At 42.8% G+C, this 27,425-nt stretch overlaps 1 protein-coding gene across 1 annotated transcript in view; it reads left to right on the top strand.

Annotated features, from left to right (window-relative positions):
• Window positions 1-27,425, top strand: part of GAS7 (growth arrest specific 7) — a 2,864,621-nt gene that overhangs the window by 2,739,393 nt on the left and 97,803 nt on the right. Inside the window, exon 13 of the mRNA XM_044056293.1 lies at window positions 426-524. Coding sequence (XP_043912228.1) covers window positions 426-524 — 99 coding nt within the window. The remainder of the gene's footprint in view (window positions 1-425; window positions 525-27,425) is intronic.

Below are 27,425 nucleotides of genomic sequence, written 5' to 3'. Positions count from 1 at the left end.
ATGAATGGGACATAATGTGTAAAACATCAGCATTTTCTAAATTAAAAACATTTGCAATTTATTGATAAGTTTGACATGTAACTTCTGGTTGGAGTAAAATGTACATTGTTTAGAATCTTGAGCTGAATGTAATATAATTTCTTTAGAGAGATATTCTCCATATTATTATATTTCTATTCTGTTATTAGACTGTAAGAACTTGAATTAGATTTTTTAGATGTTAATGTCATTTGTAATTTATGAAAAGAAATATTAGATTTGTTTGATTTGTCACAACAAAATTTCAAACATAGTAAAGGTGACTTTTGTGAAATTCTTGCATTAGTCAGCAAACGTCTATTCACTTTAAAAAAAGCTATTTTGGTGGTAGATGACCGACTACATGAAAACATACCTGTAATTCTTTGCACTGTCTTTTGCTTTAGGAACTTGAAAGGTTAGAAGTGGAGCGTGTTGAGATGATTCGTCAACAACTGTGTCAGTACACTCAACTTCGACATGAAACAGACATGTTTAACCAAAGTGTAAGGAAGTGTTTATTTCATCAATTATGACATGTAATTCATTGTTTAGAAAGCCTGGATACATTTTTCTTTTTCCATAAGTTGACAGTCACCCAAAAATATTGACTGAACTCATTTTGAAATGTGTGTTTCAAATTAATGTAAAAAAAACTTGCATTTTAACATTATTCTTTTTCGCATTTACTGTATGAATTATATAACCAAAATCACTTACAGCAGTTGTATTTTAGTTAGATATGGCCACTGTGTTTGTCTGTTGCAGAATTGCTTGTTGCTGTGTCATTGCTATATCGTCTCTTTGGTGATATCACTACTAGAAATGACAGTAGAGAACTACAGTACACAAAACGTAGCACCGTTAAGAATCTGTACAACAAAAGAACTGGGAACCAGTCAAGATACTGCACTTTTTAAATGGTATTTCTCAAAATACAGAATTCAGATACAGTATAAGTACTACATTACTCATAAATCAGTAGCACAGTTGCTGTGTTGCAACTTCTTTAAAAATCGGTGTTGCTGAATAGCTGCAGCATTGCCGCTGTATATGGTTGATGTGTCTGTTCAGTAACAGAAGAGGAGTTTGTACGATCTGGCATCTCTCTTTGACTCAGCCTTAGCAACTTTTTTTCTATAGCAGTTAGTTTTTCTCTGAGAAACTACTTACCTTTCTTACCTGTCTGTCATGGCTGAATAAAATTAAAACGGTGTCTCACAGACAAATGATGCATTTAATAAGAAACATTTAATAGCACATCGTTTGAAGAAAATACTTTTAAGCATGTAGTGTTGCAGTATTATAATAAATTACCTTAACTGTCATTCAGAAATAGGTTAGACTTGTTAGTTATCTTGGCTGGTTAAGGTGGCATTACAAATTCAGTTTAATCAACCAGTATGCACAGTTATAAATCGGTTTTGAATTTCATTTTGAAGTAATGTTCTCTAAAGTTATTAGCTATTGAAGATCTATGTGTAAAAAACTGTAGCACTGTACTTGGCCTCTGGAGCTAGTGTGCAATGAGCAGTGATTTATGTGATGCCATGGACAGTGTGCCGTATCTGTTGCATTTCTTTCAACTCACAGCATTAAAAATCATAGCTCAGGGCCAGACAGAAGACAATTCTTATGTTTTAGTGTAAAAGGTTTTCACAGAGCAGGCCATATATAGTTAGCAATAGGAAGTCATTGGATAGACCTAGTTCAATTATGCAATGATGCTTCAGTAAGTCTAGGAAAAGCACAGCCAAGTCTGAAGGCAACAAATACAGAACAATGTGTATATAACAGACTTTGAAAGGAGCAACAGCTGCATGGACCAGCTGCTTTGAGTATTAACTGTGGTGCTCAGTATCCCCAAGATAGGAGAAATTGGATCACAAACTTGAAGGCCGTGTTAGGGCTAGCCACTCGATGGTGTAAAATATGGCTGTAGCTGATTTAGCTGTACTGATTAATGTCGCCAAGTGGGCATGGGTGTTTCCAGGTAATAAGTGGGTTGAGGACCTGTCCTACAACAATCTACACCTGTGATCCATGCTAACTATGGGAGGGGTGTATGTGCCCCCCATTTATTAGTGTGTCCCCACCATAAAACCCAGCAGCCCTGAGTCAGTAAGCTACTGGCTAGTTGGCTGGTGTCTAGTTGCCCACCTTGTGTTACCTAAGATGGCTCTGTTGAGCAACGTCTGGACATAAAAGCAATCAACCTGCCAAACATGCTTGAAGAATTGCTACACTTAATGTAGATTTGCTGACAAGACACAGTTTGGAAGTAGAAGACATGATGATAAGGAGGAGACTATACATCCTTTGTATCCAGGAGACAAGAATGAAGGGTAGTGCAGCAAAGCCACATGGTTTGGGATCTAGAGACCACTGCAGAAGAAGTAAGAACAGCACTAGGGAAAATGAAGTCAGGGAAAGGAGCAGGCTCAGATGAGGTTACAACAGGTATGTTGGGACAGATGGGGAAGAAATGTTCCTGAAGGTACTCAAAGCAGTAAGGAGCAAAAGGTATGTCCCAGATGACAGGAGAATGAGCATACTATGCTGGTGTTCTAGAACATAGGGGTATTTACAGTTGTGGACAGTACAGCAGTATCAAACTCCTGTTACAATTCATGAATGTTCTGGACAGGGTGATTATTAAATGAATATGCATAGTAGTGGAAAGTAAAATGGGAGATGAGCAGTTCAGATTCAGATTAGAATGCAGTACAACTGACTCAACATTTGCAGTGAGACAGATAGTTAAGAGGAAGCTAGTGATGAGAAAAGAATTTAACCAGGTCTTCCTAGACATGGAGATAGCATATGAAAATCCAATCAAACAAAACAAAAAACAGCACAAAAACTTGACCCCTGCCATTTGAAACCAGCATGAATGCTCTGAACAACCCCACCAGTTCAACCATCCTCTCTCAAATCTCACCAGCTCCATCTATGACATTCTGACAGTCGAGTTGATGATGATGATGAAAGGTATGATCTCTTGTATGTATTTGTTGTTTTTTTTTTTTTGGATTGTGCACTTGTCACTGCGGCTTGCTGTGTTCATGTGCCAGTAGTTCTTGGAATTTTGTACTGATAATCAGGTTCATTTCATAGGTTCAGAGGTAGGTACCAGGCTATCGGCCCAAGGGCCTACGTAAGCCTAGCCAGCAAGGTTCCGTGGCTTACACCACCCAAGAAAGTTATTTTCCTGCGCCACTGTCGAGCAGAGCCTCAGAAGTGATCCCCAGGGTGTATTTCCTATTTCCCATCCACTCGTCAAGATTTTTCTTGAAGAGTACTAATGAGGAACTTTGCTTGACATAGATGGGTAGCTTGTTCCAGAGTATAGGAAGTTTCTGGGACAGGAATCTATCCCTCCAGCATGCCCTGTTTATTGTGGTGACAAGGTTTAGGTCCCTAGAGCGTGTAGCTCGGAGGGATTGGAATTTCTTTAGGTGTAGCATGTCCAACAGCTCTGGGTTTGACATGGCTTTATATGTTAGGCAGAGATCACCTCGGAGTAGGCGATATGCAACGGAATAAAGCTTGAGTTTTTTTCTTATGTTTTTTTTTTTCATTGCTGCCTTAACTGTGTTTCTTATTTTCAAAGTAGGCATTTATTTTGGCTTGTGACTTCTTTCTCCATTTGTCTAGTGTTTCCTTGTCCTTGTACATGTGTTTAGTTTTCAGTTCTGTATCTTTATATGTATTTTAGTTTATTATGCATTTTGTAGTGTATTGTTTTCTCTCATTTTTTCACTTTATCTTTATTAAGATGAAGCTAAAGAAGTTGAATATGGTTATTGCAGGCATGATCTTGTTAAGGGAAATGTTCTATTAGCTGAAATACATACAAACAAAACTCTAACAGCATATAGGCATGAATATTGCCTTCATAATCCCCCTGATAGTACAGAAGTGTGAGATTCTTCTTAGTGATATCCAGTTATGAGCTCTTTCCTTTGGTTATTTTATCCTCCAACACCCCCGAGTGGATTTAAAGATCCTGATAAACACTCATTTGTAACTCATGTCAAACAGGTATTATGCTAAGGAAGAATTGTAGTGTCAGCCTTCAGAATGCTAGGCAGCATCAGGAGGTCACGGTTATAAATTGCTGTATGATCACTCTGCAATCTTTGATCCACGTGCTTGCAGAATCTGAAGCTGCAATCCTTGACATGTGGTGGTATTGTCTGTATTGCTGCATTGTGACACAAGCAAATGGGTGTCAGATCATCTCCTGAAAGTTCTCAGAGCAGCACTGAGGTCTAAACAACAATCAGGGTTATTTTTTTTTAAACAACTGTAGTTATTGCTGAACCAAAAGGTTTGAATTTCATAGCACTAGGAACTATGTGGCTTTTGAAACTTTATTACTGTATAGTATGCGTGGATACAGTTTCTGTCTAAAATGATCTGTGCAATTTAACATACCCGCTGTTTTGTCCTATGTAGGCATTCATTTGTGGCATAATTTTTTCATTTTATTGTGAACAGAAACATAATGGCAGAATAATTAGTACTTGTGTTCTTTTATGTTCATCTGCTCATATTATACTTTTCTCAGGAGTGTAAAGGCTGAATGTGTCAATGGCATAGTTCTGGATAAATTCCAGGAGTAACTATGAGTAAGACTTCTTTCCAGTACCCTGTCATCATCTTTCCCAGGGAAGCCAATGAGTATGACCCCTCTGTACTTGAAAAACACCATTCTGTGTAAAAACGAGGACAACTAAAGTAATGTTCCAGTCTAGAAGTACTGCCTAACTCCTCTATACATCACTATTTATTTAACAATGTTTTTATTGTTAGAATTGCAAAACACAGTTTTAATTATGTATGTATTCATTCTGTATACATCTCAATGTGATTTATTATATGTTCCCTTCTTTCTGAGTGAATGGCTTATTGTGTTCACATTTTTTGGTGTCTTTTATCAATTTGGTTACTTCTTATACGTTGTTCTGAAAAAGCTTTGTTATTTCTAATAAATGAGTTTGATTATGTTTGAAACAAAGTGATCTTTGCTTTCTCCATTTCATGTGTGTGTTTTTTTTTCATTTATTTATTATGCCACACTTTCCATTTCCAGTTATTATTATTTTTTTGTCTTTCTGTACAGCAGTGAAAATGTATATTAACCATGACACTTTCGCATTTCTGGATGACAGCCATCCTCTCTACAGCCTTGTCATAGTAGAACTATGGAACTGTAAATAAATTAATATCCAGTATATATCTATCTATATATATCTATATATATATATCTATCTATCTATATATATATCTATATCTATATCTATATATATATATATATATATATATATATATATATATATATATATATATATATATATATATGTGTGTTAAAATAAACATGCATGTCTTTAATTCATCTAACATTGTGATTGACTATTCCTAATAAACTTATTATAAATTAAGGGTATTTGTTTGTTGCTTGTTGGAGGGTATCACCAAATAAGATAAAGAATCAGTTGCTTGAAAATTAGAAAAATAAATTTGGTAATTATGACTGCTCAAAAACAGTAATTGGGACAAACTCAAGTTCATAACCAACCTGGTATTAAGGAAATGTAGGGCAGTCTGATTTTGGAATAGACTTTGTTCTTTTATTTGACAATATGAAATCATAAAATTATAATACAAAAGAGACTGGTGCATTTGGGCAATGGTTAAAATTGCTTCCTCTCAGCTCCTGTTATCTATTTTTCCAGCTGCCTCGACATTTGTGAAAAGACTGCATGCGTTCCTTCTGTCTATCTATTTGTTTTTTATTTATTTATTACTTGCAGTTCTGCTGTTTCTTCACATATCAAAAAGACAAGTAGGTCACTGAATTGGTCATCTTTTAAATTGTTTGTAGGTAGATGTATGTTTGTATGTTTGTGTGTGTGTGTGTGTGTGTGTGTGTGTGTGTGTGTGTGTGTGTGTGTGTGTGTGTGTGTGTGTGTGTGTGTGTGTGTAGTGAATGTGTGTATGTGTGTCCTAATATTGTGTGTATGCATTGTTCTGTGAGCAGACATACCATCTAGAATTTGTACTCCTATGACAGTTGACTGCAGGGACATACTTTGACGCTACAGTAACCCTGAATTAGATAAAACAGGTGTCAGAAATAAGTACATTCACTCATTTTCAGAAAAGAGGAATCAGAAAATTAATTAATGGAAAATCATTAATTTATTCATTTGTTTATTCATTCATTCATTCTGTCTTTAGGTGGGGTAAATGTTTGTTTGATGCTATGATTGATGTAAAGGTGGTCCACTTCTTTCACAGCCTGGATCTTGTAGGTACAAATACAAACTGTATATATAGTCATGGCTAAATATACAGCACTGGAGGTATGGAGCAATTAACATATGCAGAGAGTTTAATGCAAGACTGATGACAGGTCAATAAACAGTCAGGTGATGCATTTTTTTATCGCCAGATCTATACTGACCCTGCTGATGTTTTTAAAGAACAGGTTGAAAGCTTATTAACCATGGCTTGTAAACATGAAACTATATCCCTGGGTTTAACACAAGAATTAATAGTTCATTTTTCTAACTGCTCCCTAATTACATGAGCAGACTTAATTTGTTTTGGGGTGTCCTACCGTTTTAGGACAGGGATATCCTACTGAACCAACTTCTGTGTATTTTGTAAGAACTTTGAAACATTTATTAACTTGGGTTACTGCTCAAGTAAAGGATATTACTCTTTTTTATGATTGATCAAGTTGTGTTTGTGGAGTAAAATGTTTATTTTTGTACATTGGATGTTCAGGCATTATATATACCTGTATCCCCCAAGCAAAGGGTATAGAATCTGATGAGTATTTCTTTGAGTTTTCTGCCCTGTACCCTGTTGAGTTCAGTGATTTCCATTTGTCACTTTTGGAATTACTACTTATGATACAATATCTTATACTTTAAAGGTGATTGTTATAACCAAATTATTTATAAAGCCATGGCGGCAACTTTTGCCTGCATGTACACCAATTTATTTATGCGGTATTTCAAGGTGGTGGTTATCTATAGCCAACGTGTTAAATTATATATTACATATATGGAGATGTGGAAGTGTTATCTTGATTACTGTTCTTGTGGAATGGTTCTGTCAACCAACATAAATATCTTGTGCATTCTTTGGTTTTCAATGTACTTATCATTAGGACTTTTTTACTGTCGATCTTTTGATGTTGCAGTGACCAAGCTTTTAGATGTTTTAGTGAATGGTTCTATTTATTGAAAGCAGAGCCCATGCTTTTCTTTCCACCAACAGATGGCACCCTCAGCACATTCTTAACATTTCATAGGCACAATTGTAACAGCTAAGTAGGCCGTAGTAACAACTTTCTTCATTCTGAAAATCAGAAGTTATCTCAAAGAATTTTAGCATATGGTTGCTCCAGGATGTTATAATAAAGATGTGCAAAAATACGCATGTCAAACAAGAGCTGATTTATTGGCCTATGGCCTCTTTCCCTATCTGTAATAAATAATTTGAATATTAGGTTTTTTGATTACGCATGCAGCTAATGCCTTTAAAATTAAATCTGTCCTACATAAAAATTGGGATCTTTTATCCAGTGACAGTTTTTCTAACTTCATGTCATTTGCACATTTGCTTACAAAACAAACAAGCAAAAAAAAGACAGAACTTCAGCCCAGATTTTTTCTTCTCATAAACACACAACAAATGCCAAACTGACTATGAGTATTAAGACTAGTTGGTCCAAGTGTGTGTGTGTGTGTGTGTGTGTGTGTGTGTGTGTGTGTCTCTTGGGAGGGTTCTTCTGGTAAATGCTCTTTCTGCATGAGTATCTGCCATGCAAAACAGTTTACTTCAATTAATACGGCATGTCATTACATGTTCTTCATATGTGTGATATACTCTGGTATTCGCACCTTTAGTGCATTTTATGCTCATCAGACCAGAATTACCTGGAAACAATAAAGCTCCTAAGCAGAAGCTCCCTTTATAAATACACCTTAAATCCTTCTCTGTGAAAATTACTATTTATTGACATCGAAAAGATAGATACTAGGTGATACACAAATCAGTTTGGTAAAGTACCCTTAATAAAAGAGAACAAATAAGGACAGTGAGTTTGGGAGCTTTATATTTTCCAGATTTGAAAGAATTTGGTTAACCTATCTGTGAAATATGTACAACTTACATTGCTAATACTCTTTTTAATCATTGCCCAGTGGATGGTGTTTGTGTGCTTTGTTTTTTTGGGGTTTTTTTAATGCACGTTATACATTTAATAACTATGTATGTTAAGATATTAATTTATTTGCCCTTAATAGCTAATATAATTTTATTATGGTAATATTACTGTGATAACGATTCACATTCAGATGTATTCTGAACTCTTTCTTTATTGAATAATTGGGTTTTCTTTATTGGGGCTGGTCACTTTATTTCTTTTGGATACAAATATATTTTGGTCTGCTCTTAAACCTTTAGATTTCAACTGAGGAGGCTGTCTTTGAGCTTTTTTGCTGAGCCTTGATGTGGATTTGTGGAACTTTTCAATAAAATGGTAGAGTTAATATTGTATTGGAATATTTTTGATTTGATATTAGCAATAGTAGAAATTCTCTGTTGCAAACAATCAAAAGATTGACTACGCTTCAGTAAGCGCACATTAATATAATATGCATTAAAAAACAAACAAAACAGTTTTTTTCTTTCTTTTTTCAGGGAAGCCCCCCTGCACCCTTATTATAATATTGTCTTTTAACTTGCTTGTGGTTTTATTATTAGGTTTTAGTGATTATTTAGTGTAATGTATTTCTTTCCCTATCTGCAGTTCACTATACCTTTTATCTGTCTTTGCATAGCATCATGTGACTGGTTTTTATCAGCTAATTGAATGCACCTATTTAAGCTGCTTGTTATTTTATAGTAGTGTCTGATGAAGCAACAGCAGTTGTGAAAGTGCTTACCTTTTCTTTTTTGTTTTGTTTTTGGTTTGAATAAACGTCGTTTTTTGTGTGTCAGCTTGGTGCAGTTTTTCCATTTTTACTTTGAAAAGTGAAAGGTTGAACCTTATATAATCAAAATCCATTTTCACCAAACGAAAATAGCTAAAGGTTAAATACCTGAACAATAATTTTTTCCCAGGGTAAGTAAACACTTGCCCAAACTTAAACAAAACACACACTGAAGTACGTAAAAACCACCTAGGTAGGGCTACACCACCCACACCAGCCCTAACTATGTATACCAACTCTGGGTGTGTGTGTGTGTATGTTGTGTGTGTGTGTGTGTGTGTGTGTGTGTGTGTGTGTGTGTGTGTGTGTGTGTGTGTGTGTGTGTGTGTGTGTGTGTGTGTGTGTGTGTGTGTGTGTGTAAATTTCAAGTGTTTTGAAACTCAATCATATTGTCTCAATAATATGAATTTCGAGTTTCTGAAAACTCGCTCTTCTGACATAGACCCGTTTAAAAAAAATATATATATATATATATATATATATATATATATATATATTTTTTTTAATAGATCTAAATATATGGATATAGATCTCTACACACACACACACACACACACACACACACACACACATATATATATATATAGATCGATAGCTATATAGATATAGATATAAATAGGTAGATATATAGATATAGATAGGTACATAAATATATATACATACATACCTGAGGGAACAAAAAAGTAAACTATGCCAAACAAAGCTTTTTGTGAGAAAGGTGGGAGTAGGGCATCATGGGGTACAGTAAGAAGATTGAGACAGGTGAGACGGACTCTATGTTTCCATCTTCTAACAAACCTTCTGTTTTCTGTGTAACTCTTTATGTGCGTGCTGGTAGATTTTTCAAAGCTTAGGGCTAAGCTTGAAAAATGGTCAGTCAGACATAGGGAGTTAGGAGGCCTGCTGTAGTATAGGGGCATTATTTGTGTGGGACCAAAGGCAGTAGATAGAAGCTCATATTTGTTTGCGACCAAAGGCAGTAGACAGAAGCTCATATTTTTTTGGGACCAAAGTCAATAGACAGAAGCTCATATTTGTTTGGGACCAAAGGCAGTAGACAGAAGCTACAAAGGAGGGGTTGAAGTGGATGGAAGTCGACATTTTCTGTTGTATACCTTGAATTTTGTTTTAGATCAGTGGAGAAAAAGACATATCTAGATAAGGAAGACATTGAGCTGGAGCCAAAGATTTGTCCCTCAGGAGTTGGTAAGTCCAGGAAATCTGAAAATGACAAGATTGTCTGTATGTAGAATAGAGTTAGCGAGAGGAAGGAAAGGACTTCACAGAAATAACAGAGGACTGGGCCTAAGACAGGCCTCTGTGAGAGTGAGAGTAGAATGTAGGTAAGATGTTATAACTAAGTTTGACATTGAAAGTTATACTTGCTACATAGCTTTTGATCCAGTTAACTGTTGACCCAAAGGAAATGTCTGAAAGGCAATTCTGGAGAAGGCTATAATTAACTATATCAAATGCCTTTGTAAGATTAATAAAGAAGAGTACCTGTAAGTTGAAAGCAGTGAGTATAGAATTATAAAGTTATGGGAGCGTGGCTTGGATGACAAGCTGAAAGCAGCAGATTTCTTGAGCTCTGCAGTCTTCATTTTTTCCTGACAGGATTTTTTATTTAATTTCACCAACAAAGACCTGAAACTACTAAACTCAGGTTCTGGAAGTCATAAGCTACAGTACATGTTGTTGTAATTTTTAAGCTAAAATTTTCGTATTTTTCTTACAAAATTTCAAATAGAAGGTACATTGAAACCACATTCACAAAGGAAGATGAGCAGCTCCAAATTTTCTCAGCAAAAAACTCCAATGAAGAAAGAAATACAGGCAGTCCTTCCTACAGTTCATGACTTGGTGGATACAATAGACAAATTAAACTTAAAACTGGACAATAAAAAAGAAGATACCACCAAACAAATAACCTTATTAAATGAAGTCCTTAAACAACAAACTGCCCAGCTTGCTGCTTTGCAAGATTGTGTAACAGATAGACTACAGTTTAACAAAAAGACTGAATAATATACCCCGGGATTCATGAAGCTTGCGCCAGGCGCACGCATAGCGTTGGCGTTATAACGCCAAATATGGCCGCCGAGTGATTCAGGTACGATCCAATTCCACGTGCACTACCGGTGTACGCCAGATCTGCGCAGCCCCCGGCAGTGTTGCACCATGCAAATGAAGGCATATAGCGATTCATGAAGTGGTGCAGGCGTAGCGTAAGCCCACGGAAATGTAAACCAAAAAACACGGTTTACATTTTCTCAAACAGAACATCGGAGCTATGGAAGAGGGCCAGACCCAGGTATCACAACGTTAACATATGCCAATGGCGAAAAACACAGCCAATGGCATAAGAAAAGATGCACAACACGTAAATAACAACATTTAATGTCATGTCCAGAGTAACGCACAGCAGAACCGCAGGGCATGTGTGCGGAAGCTGTAACATAAAGAAATAATATAAAAATGTCATAAAATCGCAACGTAATTGAAAGCAGGTTTACAGCATAACACACAATGGTAGGCATGGAACACCACAACCAAGATGCAAGGGTTGCTAAGGGCTTGCGATAGTGTTCGGCGCGGTAACTATGAATTAGTAGTCAATGCCATGCAAATGAGGCAGATAATACTGAATCGCAAATGTCCCGCCGGAGGAAGGTTGTACCATACGGCGCAGAGGTATAACACTGAGGAGTGGCTCAGAGGAGATACATGACATCAGCAGAGGGGTGTGCCACTGTAGCACTAAGCACATTGGAGCATTGCAAATCTGGCCTGTCCGTTGCTAAGCAAAGCTGCAGGATAGGAGTGGGGAGGAATCGTTTAGCTGAGAGCACACATGGTGGCCAAAAGCGCATGTGTACGAGGATGAAAACGTGCCTGAAACCCAGTAATTGGACGCACGCGCCGCAAACAATAGCAGAAACAGGAAGGTCAGGGGAAGAAAAGAAGGAAATGCGGAAGTAGGGTAATTGGAGTACTAATGAGCAATCAACAGCAATCAACCCACGAAGGCCAATTGACGGCAGCTGACAAGTCCGCTTGCAGAAACCTGCAAAACACGATTGGGGAGGCATGTGAATGCAAAGAAAGGAGGGGAGGTATTGGATTGCAAAGATAGGAGACCTGACACAGCAGAGCAAAGCAAACCGACAGCAGACCGGCAGTAGCACACATAACGCAAGATACACCAGGTCCAGGAAAGTACAAATGAAAGTAGGCTGCAGGATGCATGCCAGAAAATGGTATGTGCAACTCGCAGAAATGTAAAGGGAAGGTCAAGAGGTAATCCACAGCAGGCAAATGTAATTCAACACCAAAGGCACCACAATAGTAGTTCCGGCAGTAAAACACATAACATAACCTGTAGCTATGAACGTACATACACACCCTATGACATCATCGGTGTTCACAGCACAATAGTATAAAGTGTGAAAGCACCCAACACACACCTGTGTATTCCCAAACACCGCACCATAGGTGTAAACACATGGGGAACTTTTAAAATGTACATGTTGGGAGCTGCCATTGCTGTGATTCATCAGCATGTGTTAGAGACTGACGGTGTTGTGGAGGATGATGCCGACAACCACCGGAGGCCTCGGAGGAGAAGGAGAGTGTTCAGACCAAGGGTAACCTACCAGGGGCTACATGACCTGGAGATAGTAGAGCATTACAGGGTGGACAGGGACATCTTACAGCAAATAGTGGAGCTGTGCCGGCCACGCCTGAGAACCAGAAACAACAGAGGGGAACCCATACCAGTGGACACGAAGGTATGTGTAAGCCTGCGAATACTGGCCACAGGTACCTTTCAAAGGCCAACTGGAGATATAATGGGTAACTCACAGGCATCAGCATCCAGGGTACTACACCAGTTCCTGGATGCCATGTTACCACATGCCAATGAGCAGATATACTTCCCCAGAACTCAGGAGGAGTTGGCCAGCAATATGCGCCACTTCCACCGTGTGGTACAATACCCGGAGGTACTGGGTGCGATAGATTGCACGCACATACAAATCAAGTCACCACCTGGTGAGCAGGGTAGGCGCTACATAAACCGCAAGGGATTCCACTCCATCAACTGCCAGGTCATGTGCAATGCCCAGGGCATTATCATGGATGTGTGTGCTGGCAGCCCTGGAAGCTACCATGACTCCCATATCTGGCATGTCTCACAGCTGTATCAGGTATTTGTCAGGGGGGACATCCCACATGGCCATCTCATGGGGGATGCTGGCTATGCACTGGAGCCATGGATGATGACTCCCATCAGAAATGCACACACACCCATGCAAGAACGCCATAATGAGGCACACGCACAAACCAGAATCATCATAGAGCATGTGTTTGGGATGCTGAAATCACGGTTCCGGTGCTTGGATACATCTGGTGGAGCCTTGCAGTACTCTCCAGGCACGTGTGCCCACATCGTCATAGTATGTGCCATGCTACATAATATGATCCTGCGGAAGCAGCTGCAGCAGAGACAAAATGGTGAAGGCCCTCATAGCCCACCGCAATTGCCAAGGCCAGTACAGGCACAGAGGGATTCAGACCATGAACACACTGTGCCAGCCCCAGTAGGCAGATGGAGGCGTGCCCAATATGCCTACGCCTTGGCAAAGAGGGAACGTATAGCACATACTTTGACCATGTAGGCCCCTATGGACTGACACCTCTCCACCTGCACACACAGTAAAATGGATGGCACACAAACATGACCACCTGTAAATTGTAATGTATAGGTGGCCCAATGTGTGACTCCTACATAGGCAGCCCTCAAACATTGTAAACACAACAGCCAGTGGAACACGGAATGCCAACACCTGAACAGTACATGAGTCTTACAGCATATGGTGGTGCTGTGTGCCTGTCACGTTCCGCCAGATATATATATATATATATATATATATATAGATATAGATATATATATATATATATATATAGATATATCTATATATATATATATATATATATGTACACATATGCATATATATTATACAGATAGAAAGGGCAATAGAGGGATATATGGTGATATAGATGGATTCAGCGATATCTGCAAATATAATAGATAGTTCAACGACATTCATAACATCTTGGAGGTACAAATAAATAGGATACCGCCAACCATGGAATGTGTAGCATACCGACATGTGTAACCACAAGGCTGAAAGACCGATAGAACACAGTACCGGAACAGTACATCCGCGAGTAATAGTATGATGATATGAAGGGACAGTTAGTCACCGCTGCCAGTGTCGCGGTCCACGTAGGTACTGTGTTCAACTGTGTCTGTGAGTGCCGCAGTCTGTGTAAGTGTGTGTTGAGGGTGCCGTGTGCGTTTCTGTGTGACAGTAATGTGTGTGTGTGTCCGCATCATGTGTATGTTGGTGCCAAGTCAGAGGCAGATCAGTATGGTAGGTGTGGGTATAGCTAGCTGTAGGCATATGGTTACTACCTGTACCACAGTAGGAGGGACAGCCCCACCCTGGGCAGGTGTGTCCTGACATAAAACAGTACAAAGGGCAAATGTCCGAGATGGTAGGACATAAATATGTCTCATATATAATGTAACAGTCGTATTTAATAGTTATGCCTGTATGTAAGAAACTTAAATGTTACATGCAATATGATAAGTAGCCAAAGTCACACAACAATAGGTATGTAGTGAGGATAAAAGTATGTGCTACCTGTGTACTGACCGTGGCTACGTGTTGGCCTGTAAACACCGCTTTGTGTCCCGCAAGTGTCCAACAATGACCATATGAAAAGGTGGCAACCCATGGCAAACAGGCTCTTTTAACACAACCACAATGACTGTAAATATCTGGGACAGGAATACAAGGGATAGCTGTCACTTACACATATCCCCTGATATATCGCTGCAATTACGGAGGTATACAAGTAGCAGGCTCACCTGCAGATGATATAGAAACCAATTAACAATGGGCCAATGTACAATCCCGTAACATAAGTCTACTAACTGTTAGCTCTCTAATTAGGGACGGAGCCCACACACATATATACGGATTAAGTAGAAATGCAAGGCCCACAAACCGTATATGTTACGTACAACCACCGACATCCCCCACACTAGAAACTAAAGCAATACAAACTGTAATAGCAGCACAAACATCCAGTCAGTCAATTACATCTGTAGAACCCTCAACATACCATGTGAGAGACACAATTAAAGGCGACATGCAAAATTGCAGGCGTTGTATAATTGAACAAACAGCCATGTTACAGGTTTTGATTGCAATACTCCGTTATCAGACGTCGGGATGACAGGTACCCCCACATGTTGAACCAAATACTCTACCTGTCACACACAATCCACGGGGGACATGAATCCAAACTATACTCGGCTCCATGCATAGCAGTTGCAGTTACACATAACAAAACACAATACAGACCATCTCCCCGAAGGTAGGGCAAATAGGCAACGCCCAAGTGGAGAATCCAATTATACCCCACTGTCGCCGCGTAATTGGCAAATGGAGTAGCTGCACAGCTGATATGCAAGTAATTAGTCACTCAGGAACACCAATTGGCGGGAAGAATCCACATGTTGCAGGTATCGACGTATATAAGGATGACTTGCCAGACATTCAAACCGTATGCTCATACCGAATAACAGTTGAAACACTGTGAGAGAGATAGAAACGAAACGCCGTAACGACAACAAGGTATGTAGAACGCCCGATATGTAAGGTTATGTATAGCATGATCTGTATTAATTATTTTTACTGTATGTATAGCCTGTTTTGCATAAAGTAAACGTGTCCGCAATGCATAAAGTAGGGAAAGGTATTTATGTAGTGATGTCTTGCTGAGCATACTAACGCTTGTAGAATCTGTGCGTCCAGCAGTGGGACACAAGGTACACAGCATAGACACCACAAGGGATGCTACATGAGGCCATTAAACAGAACAATGCCATACAACCCGCCGTCAGTGGTAGGGTATGTCCAACAAGGACGTGCCATAGCAGGGGATAGTATATGTTGATATACTGTCACAGCATGCATGTGTATGGGCATATAACGTTAATGACATATGTAAGGTGGTCCCGCTGAGCAAGTATGCTTTGCATTATGGGATACTATGTGAAATATGTGTAATGTATAGTATTATAGGTAGATATGACAGATATTCTACACAGCATAACAGGCATATCATGCACACCACAGGTATCGTCTATTGGTATGTACAATAACAGGATACATATGGCCTGTAGGTGTGGGACATAGTAATAGCATGATAGCTAATCTAAATGGAAGGGATACCAAGTAACCATGCACAAAGGACATGTAATAGCTGCACAGGTGCATAGTGGGGTACTATGCAGTCTGGCAAGTCCATGTGTAAGCACAACTACAGTGTTCACACTAGTGGCACCTCTCCAGGGTAGTGTCCTGTGAAGAGCAGAGCCAGGTGTGACCTGCACCACTGCACAGTACAGCCACTGCAGTGATCCCAGGCCTACATGTGTCTCCCAACCACCAAGAGAGGTATCACATGAGCAGTGCTACTGAGTGTCCCTGCGTGATGTACATAGGACTTATGTTCCACAGCATGGTGAGTGTCTGGTTTGGGAATGTAACCCAGAAGCACATCCCACTCATTGTGGCCTGTGTGCACATATCCATGAGCATGTTGCTCACAGTGGCTTCTGCTTATGTTGCGTATGAAGAGTATATCCATCAATAATGTTGTGGACATGGGCCCTGTCTGATCAGCAGAGGTCACCCCTGAGTATGTAGTATGAAATTGTGTACAGATGTGGTGTCCATAGTGCAGCCGCATATTTAAACCGTCGGAGCTCAGTAAACGTCATGGCGTGTTAATGTTGTGGCATGTAAAGCTGTAGCTGTTGTGTAAGGTACACCCTAAATGGGGTGGTGTACCCATGAATGTGTGTAGATGTCCTGAGTTCAGAGGTACAATGGGTGCCTATGTACCAGTTACACACCCAGTACAGATAGGTGTGGCCGTGAAGGATATCCACGCCACAGTGGCAATACGGTAACCACAGGAGTGGGTGCGACATATGTGTGTACTGCAAACATGTACAATGTGATATGTATGTAGGGGACTACCATCCATGTGATAGTCAGTGGGTGAATGGTGTAATGCAAAGGTGATGTGCATGCACCTTGTGTCATGCAGCTTGATGCCATGATAGTCAGATTATGTATCTGTCACATCGACACCCGTATGGTTGGAGTCAGTATCAGCTGGTGGAGCAATCATGGTGCTTGGTATGTAGGGGTTTGAAAGCTAGGCAGGGAAAGTCCCCTGTGCCAGCCTGTTCCGCAGGGAAGCATATACTGAACATGAGGGGCCCTATGAGTGAGGACCGTGGTATGCCAAATGTACCTGACATGTAGTAGGTACTATGGTATGATGGCCTCACTGTGTGTCCTGTCCATGAGCCACATAGCATAACATCCTGAGACACAGGGTACGATGTGCAGGTGGTTGTGTATGTTGTCAATACCAGAATGGGGAATGGTGCTGAAAGGCAATGAGAGGACAATGTAGGATGTGTGGACTCCCGTACCATCAGCAACTGCCCTGGTAACTGTATGAAAGGAGTCCACCATGTGTAGGGGCCATGCGCTGGCCTTAACAAGCCCAACCCGGGTGGCAGCAAAGGACAGGAGCCCAACAATGTCTCTGAGAATGACGTCCTTGATGATGTTCCCCATAGCCATGCAGAACAGTCCAGTCAGGTGTGTAGGACTATAGTCCCACTCATGCAATGTGGTGCCACCTGTGTGTAGTGTGATAAATGCTGCTGTGTGCCATTTAGGGGCTACAATGTCTGAAACAAGGCTATCACTGAATATGGTGGCCTAGTGGGGAGACATGTAATTCAGAGGTTGGTGGACATCACAGCCTGGGATGTTGGAAGGTGACATGGGGCCAGTGTCCCAGGAAATGTAGAGTGTAGGTCAGTACTGTGTAGGTGTGACCACAGGGGCACCACAATGTTCATGTATGGATTGCAGCCCTGTAGTGAGTGAGAGGGTGTACTGTCAGCATTGAATCCATCCTCCAGCATGTTGCCAACAATACTTGGGTCTGCAATGTTCCTAAGTGACTGTTGTATGTGACAGCAGATGTGGGTGTTGCCATCGAATACTGACATACCACCATAATGCCTGGTGGTACACCCCGGAATGTGTGGCAGTCATGTTTACGTAGCTAGTCTTGAAGTATGTGATGAGGGACCCTGTGGCCCCACCACGGCTGACCAGTGAGCCACCCCACACATGGGAATGTACACCACTGTGCAACAGCCTACACCTGTTGTTGTACATCATATGTCCGTGGAACATGACCACCAGAGTGGCGTCTGTTATCTGGTGTGTACCATCATGGCTCTGTGTGGAATAGCATGATCCATGCAGTTGTGTACATGCTATTTAAGTGCACTGGGGTATGTGTCAGCATTTGTATGTGCATTGTCCATCTGCACGGGTGTCATGATGTTAACAACCGCTGTCAGCAGACGTCTGTAGTAGGTGTTGTAGTACACATGTACTGTGTATGCTGTGATGGGTGTGTTTCCGGGATGTGGCTAACAAGGTCGATTAGCATATGTTCGGAATCCACCAATGAGGGGATAACCCCAGGTGTGTAACACCAGGCACATGGTGGCAGTGTTCATGCCAAGGGTAATGTAGGTCTTGGAGGTGGTGTGTATGGGTTGATCCAGCAGAGCGGAGTGTATGACTCATGGATGTGTCGGTACATGAGTGGCTATCCTAGTGAAGTGTGGGGTAGTGTCAGTCACACATCAGCAGTAGCTGAGGCCCACTGTCCACTATACCAACATAGCAGGTATGTTACCCGTGGGGTATGATGTTGACCCTGTCGCTTGTTGCAATGTGTATAGCAGTCCCAGACACAGTTAGTTGCACGTGGAGCACCTCTGATGCATTGTGCTAAGCAACTTGCCAGGATGTGTGCAAAACATAGTGGGATATGGGAACCCCTCAGCTGTGGGTGTGCCGGTCCAGGTATGTGCCTGAAAGGTATGGTCTGTCTATAACCTATCATCGCAGGTGTGCTCTGCAGAGCCTAGAGGCAGGTCACAGTCACTGCAGAGATGTTTGAGTGGTGCATTATAAGGTGTGCCTTGCCTGCGTGCATCACAGAGGAAGATGCAAGCAATGTGTCACATGACCCCATGTCGCGCCTGCCAGTTACCGCCCTGCCGGTGACAGTTATTGGAAACTGTGCAAGACAGGCAGTATAGAAGCAGCAAGAGCCTTACATGTGGGCTGTACTCCCAGGGCTGACAGGTGCAAGTCATCTGTGCCACAGCATTGTGTTTGACCAGGACAGTCATAGCGGACAGATACCACATGCCTGTGGAATGACAATAGGAGCATAGGCAACTGTTGAAGTGACACAGTCGGTCATTGTACAGTGGTATCGTGTCCGGACGAATGCAAAATGCTCCCCAGGGCTAGGCCCACACCCTCAGGGCTATAAGACTGTTGAGCTATTGCATGTCCCTGCACATGTAGTCTGTGAAGTGGCATCACAGGGCCGTCACACTAACATGGCTAATGACAGACATATCGTACCTGGTGAGGTTTGGCATGGGTGCATAGGTTATGTTGCAGAAGCAGTTACCCGACAGCAAGATGTAAATGACTAACGCCTTGTGTAGCCTGCTGTGTGGAATTGCAGTGTGATACCCTACACAGTCAGCTATGACTGGTGTGTTGTGAATGTTATAACTCACTAATGGCTGTATGTGGTGGGCACACATGAGTCTGTGGGCTATAAGCTGGTGATGTTGTCTGCCATGATGGGGGCTACCTCTGGTGCCTACAGTGAGTATGGAGACGTACTGCACAGGTTGTCCTCGTAGGTGTGTCCAGTGGTGTAGATCATGTGAGACTATGTGATGGGTGGGGTGTGTTGTGAATGTTACACATCCCCAAATGACTGTCAGGTGCAGTCAGGGTTGGCGACAGCATTACCCCCAGCCATAGCTGTCAGCCCCCTGTCCCCAAACAGAGGAACATTAGCCCTCATACCCTGTGACAAATGGGCGAAATGTGGAACACTTACAACTGGCTTACTAACAGCATCAACTAGGAAGGGCATATGATGACTAAAATAGGCTGGTCCTACATATAAAACAGATATTCCAATGAATTAATGTGATTCCCATCTATTTAGCCATGGCTAGCAGGTAAACTATGTGCAACAATGAATGTGTGACAGACCCTTCCAATGTGGAACCATGAGGAACATGCACCTTTTAGAACCCCAAATGAGGTACGTTCCCCATAATGAGGTACACCTGAGAGCTATGGGCCCAGCACGGCTGCAGACGTGCATCCCCCACAGGCTGTAGTGCCGTATGTTGGGAGGTGAGCATTGAATGTGTACATGAGACAATTGCTCTATTGCCACATGTACGACATATCCCTCATATAAACAGGCAGTAGCACTGGTATGTGACAGTTGGACAGGCCTGTATATACATCCATGTCCCACAGGATATGTGCATTACATGTGTACAACAGCTGTCATACCTTAAGCAAGCTGGGAAGTGTAGGACAGTCAGTGTACCTATGGGACATGGTGTGGAATGGGCGCTATAGTAATCAGTAGCTCATGACATGCTCACATGTTCTGGACAAGTGCCTAGCATGACCATACAAAACAGATAGGGTGTTGGATAATATCAACACACAAGTGGTGATGACAGTCATTTAGGGTGGCACCGCACAATAACCCTGCTGAGTATGGTGTGCATGTCCATGAAAGCACTGTAGATGTTAGCAGTACAGATGTACAAGACAGCACGGATATTTGATTACAAATACCTTTGCATGTCACAGGAGTGTTCCACCAGTGGCCTGTTGACAGACTCACAACTACAAAAGGTGTAAGAGTGACATGTGCACAGCACATCAGTGCCAGATACAGTAGAGCAGGGTTAATGTGTTGTACCCCACCATCATTGTAGCCCATACCACACAGACAAATGTTAGGCATCTGTGTATGTAAGGCTGTGAATGGCCATGACCTATCAGTATAGCTGTGTCAGTGTTGTGAACAACATACAGAATGGGCTGTGTGGGTGAGGTGTGTGACATATGTGCACAGTCTGATGGATGATACCAGCAATGTCACCGCTAGGTGAACAACCCTGTACCCATAAACTACTACCTAGGCTGTGGCAACATTATGGACACTGTGTAAGGGATGATGCTGTGCAGTGCACCCCCCGACATGTTGACGTGTCCAGGCCCCTTAGGTAGTCATATGAGGTACCCATGTCATGCCAGGGTGCCCCCTCCCATGGGGAAAAAACCACCGGGGAAGGGAAACACTTTTTTGGAAAAAAAGGCATTTTTTTAAAAAAGCCCCCTTTTGGGTTTTTAACCCAAAAAATTTGGGGTTTACAAAAATACATATGGCCTGTAGGTGTGGGACATAGTAATAGCATGATAGCTAATCTAAATGGAAGGGATACCAAGTAACCATGCACAAAGGACATGTAATAGCTGCACAGGTGCATAGTGGGGTACTATGCAGTCTGGCAAGTCCATGTGTAAGCACAACTACAGTGTTCACACTAGTGGCACCTCTCCAGGGTAGTGTCCTGTGAAGAGCAGAGCCAGGTGTGACCTGCACCACTGCACAGTACAGCCACTGCAGTGATCCCAGGCCTACATGTGTCTCCCAACCACCAAGAGAGGTATCACATGAGCAGTGCTACTGAGTGTCCCTGCGTGATGTACATAGGACTTATGTTCCACAGCATGGTGAGTGTCTGGTTTGGGAATGTAACCCAGAAGCACATCCCACTCATTGTGGCCTGTGTGCACATATCCATGAGCATGTTGCTCACAGTGGCTTCTGCTTATGTTGCGTATGAAGAGTATATCCATCAATAATGTTGTGGACATGGGCCCTGTCTGATCAGCAGAGGTCACCCCTGAGTATGTAGTATGAAATTGTGTACAGATGTGGTGTCCATAGTGCAGCCATATTTAAACCATGGAGCTCAGTAAACGTCATGGCGTGTTAATGTTGTGGCATGTAAAGCTGTAGCTGTTGTGTAAGGTACACCCTAAATGGGGTGGTGTACCCATGAATGTGTGTAGATGTCCTGAGTTCAGAGGTACAATGGGTGCCTATGTACCAGTTACACACCCAGTACAGATAGGTGTGGCCACGTAGAAGGATATCCACGCCACAGTGGCAATACGGTAACCACAGGAGTGGGTGCGACATATGTGTGTACTGCAAACATGTACAATGTGATATGTATGTAGGGGACTACCATCCATGTGATGGTCAGTGGGTGAATGGTGTAATGCAAAGGTGATGTGCATGCACCTTGTGTCATGCAGCTTGATGCCATGATAGTCAGATTATGTATCTGTCACATCGACACCCGTATGGTTGGAGTCAGTATCAGCTGGTGGAGCAATCATGGTGCTTGGTATGTAGGGGTTTGAAAGCTAGGCAGGGAAAGCCCCTGTGCCAGCCTGTTCATGGGAAGCATATACTGAACATGAGGGGCCCTATGAGTGAGGACCGTGGTATGCCAAATGTACCTGACATGTAGTAGGTACTATGGTATGATGGCCTCACTGTGTGTCCTGTCCATGAGCCACATAGCATAACATCCTGAGACACAGGGTACGATGTGCAGGTGGATGTGTATGTTGTCAATACCAGAATGGGGAATGGTGCTGAAAGGCAATGAGAGGACAATGTAGGATGTGTGGACTCCCGTACCATCAGCAACTGCCCTGGTAACTGTATGAAAGGAGTCCACCATGTGTAGGGGCCATGTGCTGGCCTTAACAAGCCCACCCGGGTGGCAGCAAAGGACGGGAGCCCAACAATGTCTCTGAGAATGACGTCCTTGATGATGTTCCCCATAGCCATGCAGAACAGTCCAGTCAGGTGTGTAGGACTATAGTCCCACTCATGCAATGTGGTGCCACCTGTGTGTAGTGTGATAAATGCTGCTGTGTGCCATTCAGGGGCTACAATGTCTGAAACAAGGCTATCACTGAATATGGTGGCCTAGTGGGGAGACATGTAATTCAGAGGTTGGTGGACATCACAGCCTGGGATGTTGGAAGGTGACATGGGGCCAGTGTCCCAGGAAATATAGAGTGTAGGTCAGTACTGTGTAGGTGTGACCACAGGGACACCACAATGTTCATGTATGGATTGCGGCCCTGTAGTGAGTGAGAGGGTGTACTGTCAGCATTGAATCCATCCTCCAGCATGTTGCCAACAATACTTGGGTCTGCAATGTTCCTAAGTGACTGTTGTATGTGACAGCAGATGTGGGTGTTGCCATCGAATACTGACATACCACCATAATGCCTGGTGGTACACCCGGAATGTGTGGCAGTCATGTTTACGTAGCTAGTCTTGAAGTATGTGATGAGGGACCCTGTGGCCCCACCACGGCTGACCAGTGAGCCACCCCACACATGGGAATGTACACCACTGTGCAACAGCCTACACCTGTTGTTGTACATCATATGTCCGTGGAACATGACCACCAGAGTGGCGTCTGTTATCTGGTGTGTACCATCATGGCTCTGTGTGGAATAGCATGATCCATGCAGTTGTGTACATGCTATTTAAGTGCACTGGGGTATGTGTCAGCATTTGTATGTGCATTGTCCATCTGCACGGGTGTCATGATGTTAACAACCGCTGTCAGCAGATGTCTGTAGTAGGTGTTGTAGTACACATGTACTGTGTATGCTGTGATGGGTGTGTTTCAGGGATGTGGCTAACAAGGTCGATTAGCATATGTTCGGAATCCACCAATGAGGGGATAACCCCAGGTGTGTAACACCAGGCACATGGTGGCAGTGTTCATGCCAAGGGTAATGTAGGTCTTGGAGGTGGTGTGTATGGGTTGATCCAGCAGAGCGGAGTGTATGACTCATGGATGTGTCGGTACATGAGTGGCTATCCTAGTGAAGTGTGGGGTAGTGTCAGTCACACATCAGCAGTAGCTGAGGCCCACTGTCCACTATACCAACATAGAAGGTATGTTACCCGTGGGGTATGATGTTGACCCTGTCGCTTGTTGCAATGTGTATAGCAGTCCCAGACACAGTTAGTTGCACGTGGAGCACCTCTGATGCGTTGTGCTAAGCAACTTGCCAGGATGTGTGCAAAACATAGTGGGATATGGGAACCCCTCAGCTGTGGGTGTGCCGGTCCAGGTATGTGCCTGAAAGGTATGGTCTGTCTATAACCTATCATCGCAGGTGTGCTCTGCAGAGCCTAGAGGCAGGTCACAGTCACTGCAGAGATGTTTGAGTGGTGCATTATAAGGTGTGCCTTGCCTGCGTGCGTCACAGAGGAAGATGCAAGCAATGTGTCACATGACCCCATGTCGCGCCTGCCAGTTACCGCCCTGCCGGTGACAGTTATTGGAAACTGTGCAAGACAGGCAGTATAGAAGCAGCAAGAGCCTTACATGTGGGCTGTACTCCCAGGGCTGACAGGTGCAAGTCATCTGTGCCACAGCATTGTGTTTGACCAGGACAGTCATAGCGGACAGATACCACATGCCTGTGGAATGACAATAGGAGCATAGGCAACTGTTGAAGTGACACAGTCGGTCATTGTACAGTGGTATCGTGTCCGGACGAATGCAAAATGCTCCCCAGGGCTAGGCCCACACCCTCAGGGCTATAAGACTGTTGAGCTATTGCATGTCCCTGCACATGTAGTCTGTGAAGTGGCATCACAGGGCCGTCACACTAACATGGCTAATGACAGACATATCGTACCTGGTGAGGTTTGGCATGGGTGCATAGGTTATGTTGCAGAAGCAGTTACCCGACAGCAAGATGTAAATGACTAATGCCTTGTGTAGCCTGCTGTGTGGAATTGCAGTGTGATACCCTACACAGTCAGCTATGACTGGTGTGTTGTGAATGTTATAACTCACTAATGGCTGTATGTGGTGGGCACACATGAGTCTGTGGGCTATAAGCTGGTGATGTTGTCTGCCATGATGGGGGCTACCTCTGGTGCCTACAGTGAGTATGGAGGCATACTGCACAGGTTGTCCTCGTAGGTGTGTCCAGTGGTGTAGATCTTGTGAGACTATGTGATGGGTGGGGTGTGTTGTGAATGTTACACATCCCCAAATGACTGTCAGGTGCAGTCAGGGTTGGCGACAGCATTACCCCAGCCATAGCTGTCAGCCCCCTGTCCCCAAACAGAGGAACATTAGCCCTCATACCATGTGACAAATGGGCGAAATGTGGAACACTTACAACTGGCTTACTAACAGCATCAACTAGGAAGGGCATATGATGACTAAAATAGGCTGGTCCTACATATAAAACAGATATTCCAATGAATTAATGTGATTCCCATCTATTTAGCCATGGCTAGCAGGTAAACTATGTGCAACAATGAATGTGTGACAGACCCTTCCAATGTGGAACCATGAGGAACATGCACCTTTTAGAACCCCAAATGAGGTATGTTCCCCATAATGAGGTACACCTGAGAGCTATGGGCCCAGCACGGCTGCAGACGTGCATCCCCCACAGGCTGTAGTGCCGTATATTGGGAGGTGAGCATTGAATGTGTACATGAGACAATTGCTCTATTGCCACATGTACGACATATCCCTCATATAGACAGGCAGTAGCACTGGTATGTGACAGTTGGACATGCCTGTATATACATCCATGTCCCACAGGATATGTGCATTACATGTGTACAACAGCTGTCATACCTTAAGCAAGCTGGGAAGTGTAGGACAGTCAGTGTACCTATGGGACATGGTGTGGAATGGGCGCTATAGTAATCAGTAGCTCATGACATGCTCACATGTTCTGGACAAGTGCCTAGCATGACCATACAAAACAGATAGGGTGTTGGATAATATCAACACACAAGTGGTGATGACAGTCATTTAGGGTGGCACCGCACAATAACCCTGCTGAGTATGGTGTGCATGTCCATGAAAGCACTGTAGATGTTAGCAGTACAGATGTACAAGACAGCACGGATATTTGATTACAAATACCTTTGCATGTCACAGGAGTGTTCCACCAGTGGCCTGTTGACAGACTCACAACTACAAAAGGTGTAAGAGTGACATGTGCACAGCACATCAGTGCCAGATACAGTAGAGCAGGGTTAATGTGTTGTACCCCACCATCATTGTAGCCCATACCACACAGACAAATGTTAGGCATCTGTGTATGTAAGGCTGTGAATGGCCATGACCTATCAGTATAGCTGTGTCAGTGTTGTGAACAACATACAGAATGGGCTGTGTGGGTGAGGTGTGTGACATATGTGCACAGTCTGATGGATGATACCAGCAATGTCACTGCTAGGTGAACAACCCTGTACCCATAAACTACTACCTAGGCTGTGGCAACATTATGGACACTGTGTAAGGGATGGTGCTGTGCAGTGCACCCCCCGACATGGTGACGTGTCCAGGCCCCTTAGGTAGTCATATGAGGTACCCATGTCATGTCAGGGTGCCATCCATGAGCACGGAGATCACTGGACAGGCATATACAGCACTGTGGTGACCAATATTGGGTTACATACCACCTGTAAGGGGTAATGGCTATGCATGGATGTGTGATACCAGCCTTCACAATCCACACCTCCACTATGCAGCATGCTGTCTACCTTGCAGAAGGACATTTGCTACACCATGATGATGGACATGCTACATGTCCATATCCTGATCTATATGACATATGTCATGGACAGCCACCGTCCTAATACTAGGATCGCCACAGGCTGGACAGATCCCTGTGCCATATATGTGACATACTCCCGCCATACCATGCAACCCTGTCCATCAAAGCTGCACATGTCATCCCAGTCATACATGGTGTGATGGCCGCATGGTAGATGTACTATCAACTGACTGGATCAGTAATGTGGCACCGATGCACCTTGTGGTGGCACAATGGCTGTCTGTTACAGCGTGGTAACCATGCCCGCACATGCTATGGTTGATGACCATCCCTGCGAATGTCGTCTGACTATCCATTGTCCCATGTCTATCACATGTGTAATACAGGCAATCCGTGGCAGGATGTTGAACAGTTGTACAGTGCTGTGTAGATGTATATGGCAAAACACATGCATGTACAGGTGTCCATGCGTATGTGTGCATTGTCACTGCTCAAGTCCATTACGGCTGTGTCTGTGTTGACATGTGACATATACACAGCATCCAGGTCATCAGTAGTACCGTGGACACATCGAGGCATGTGCAGATAGGTAAGAACACAAGAGCAGGCAAATAGACATGCCCACAGCAAGACAGCATTTACATGGAGTATG

Source organism: Protopterus annectens, chromosome 14.part0 (assembly GCF_019279795.1).
Source record: "Protopterus annectens isolate FY-2018-M chromosome 14.part0, PAN1.0, whole genome shotgun sequence".
NCBI classification, from domain to species: Eukaryota; Metazoa; Chordata; order Ceratodontiformes; family Protopteridae; genus Protopterus; species Protopterus annectens.
This window is presented reverse-complemented; position numbering and strand designations above follow the sequence as displayed.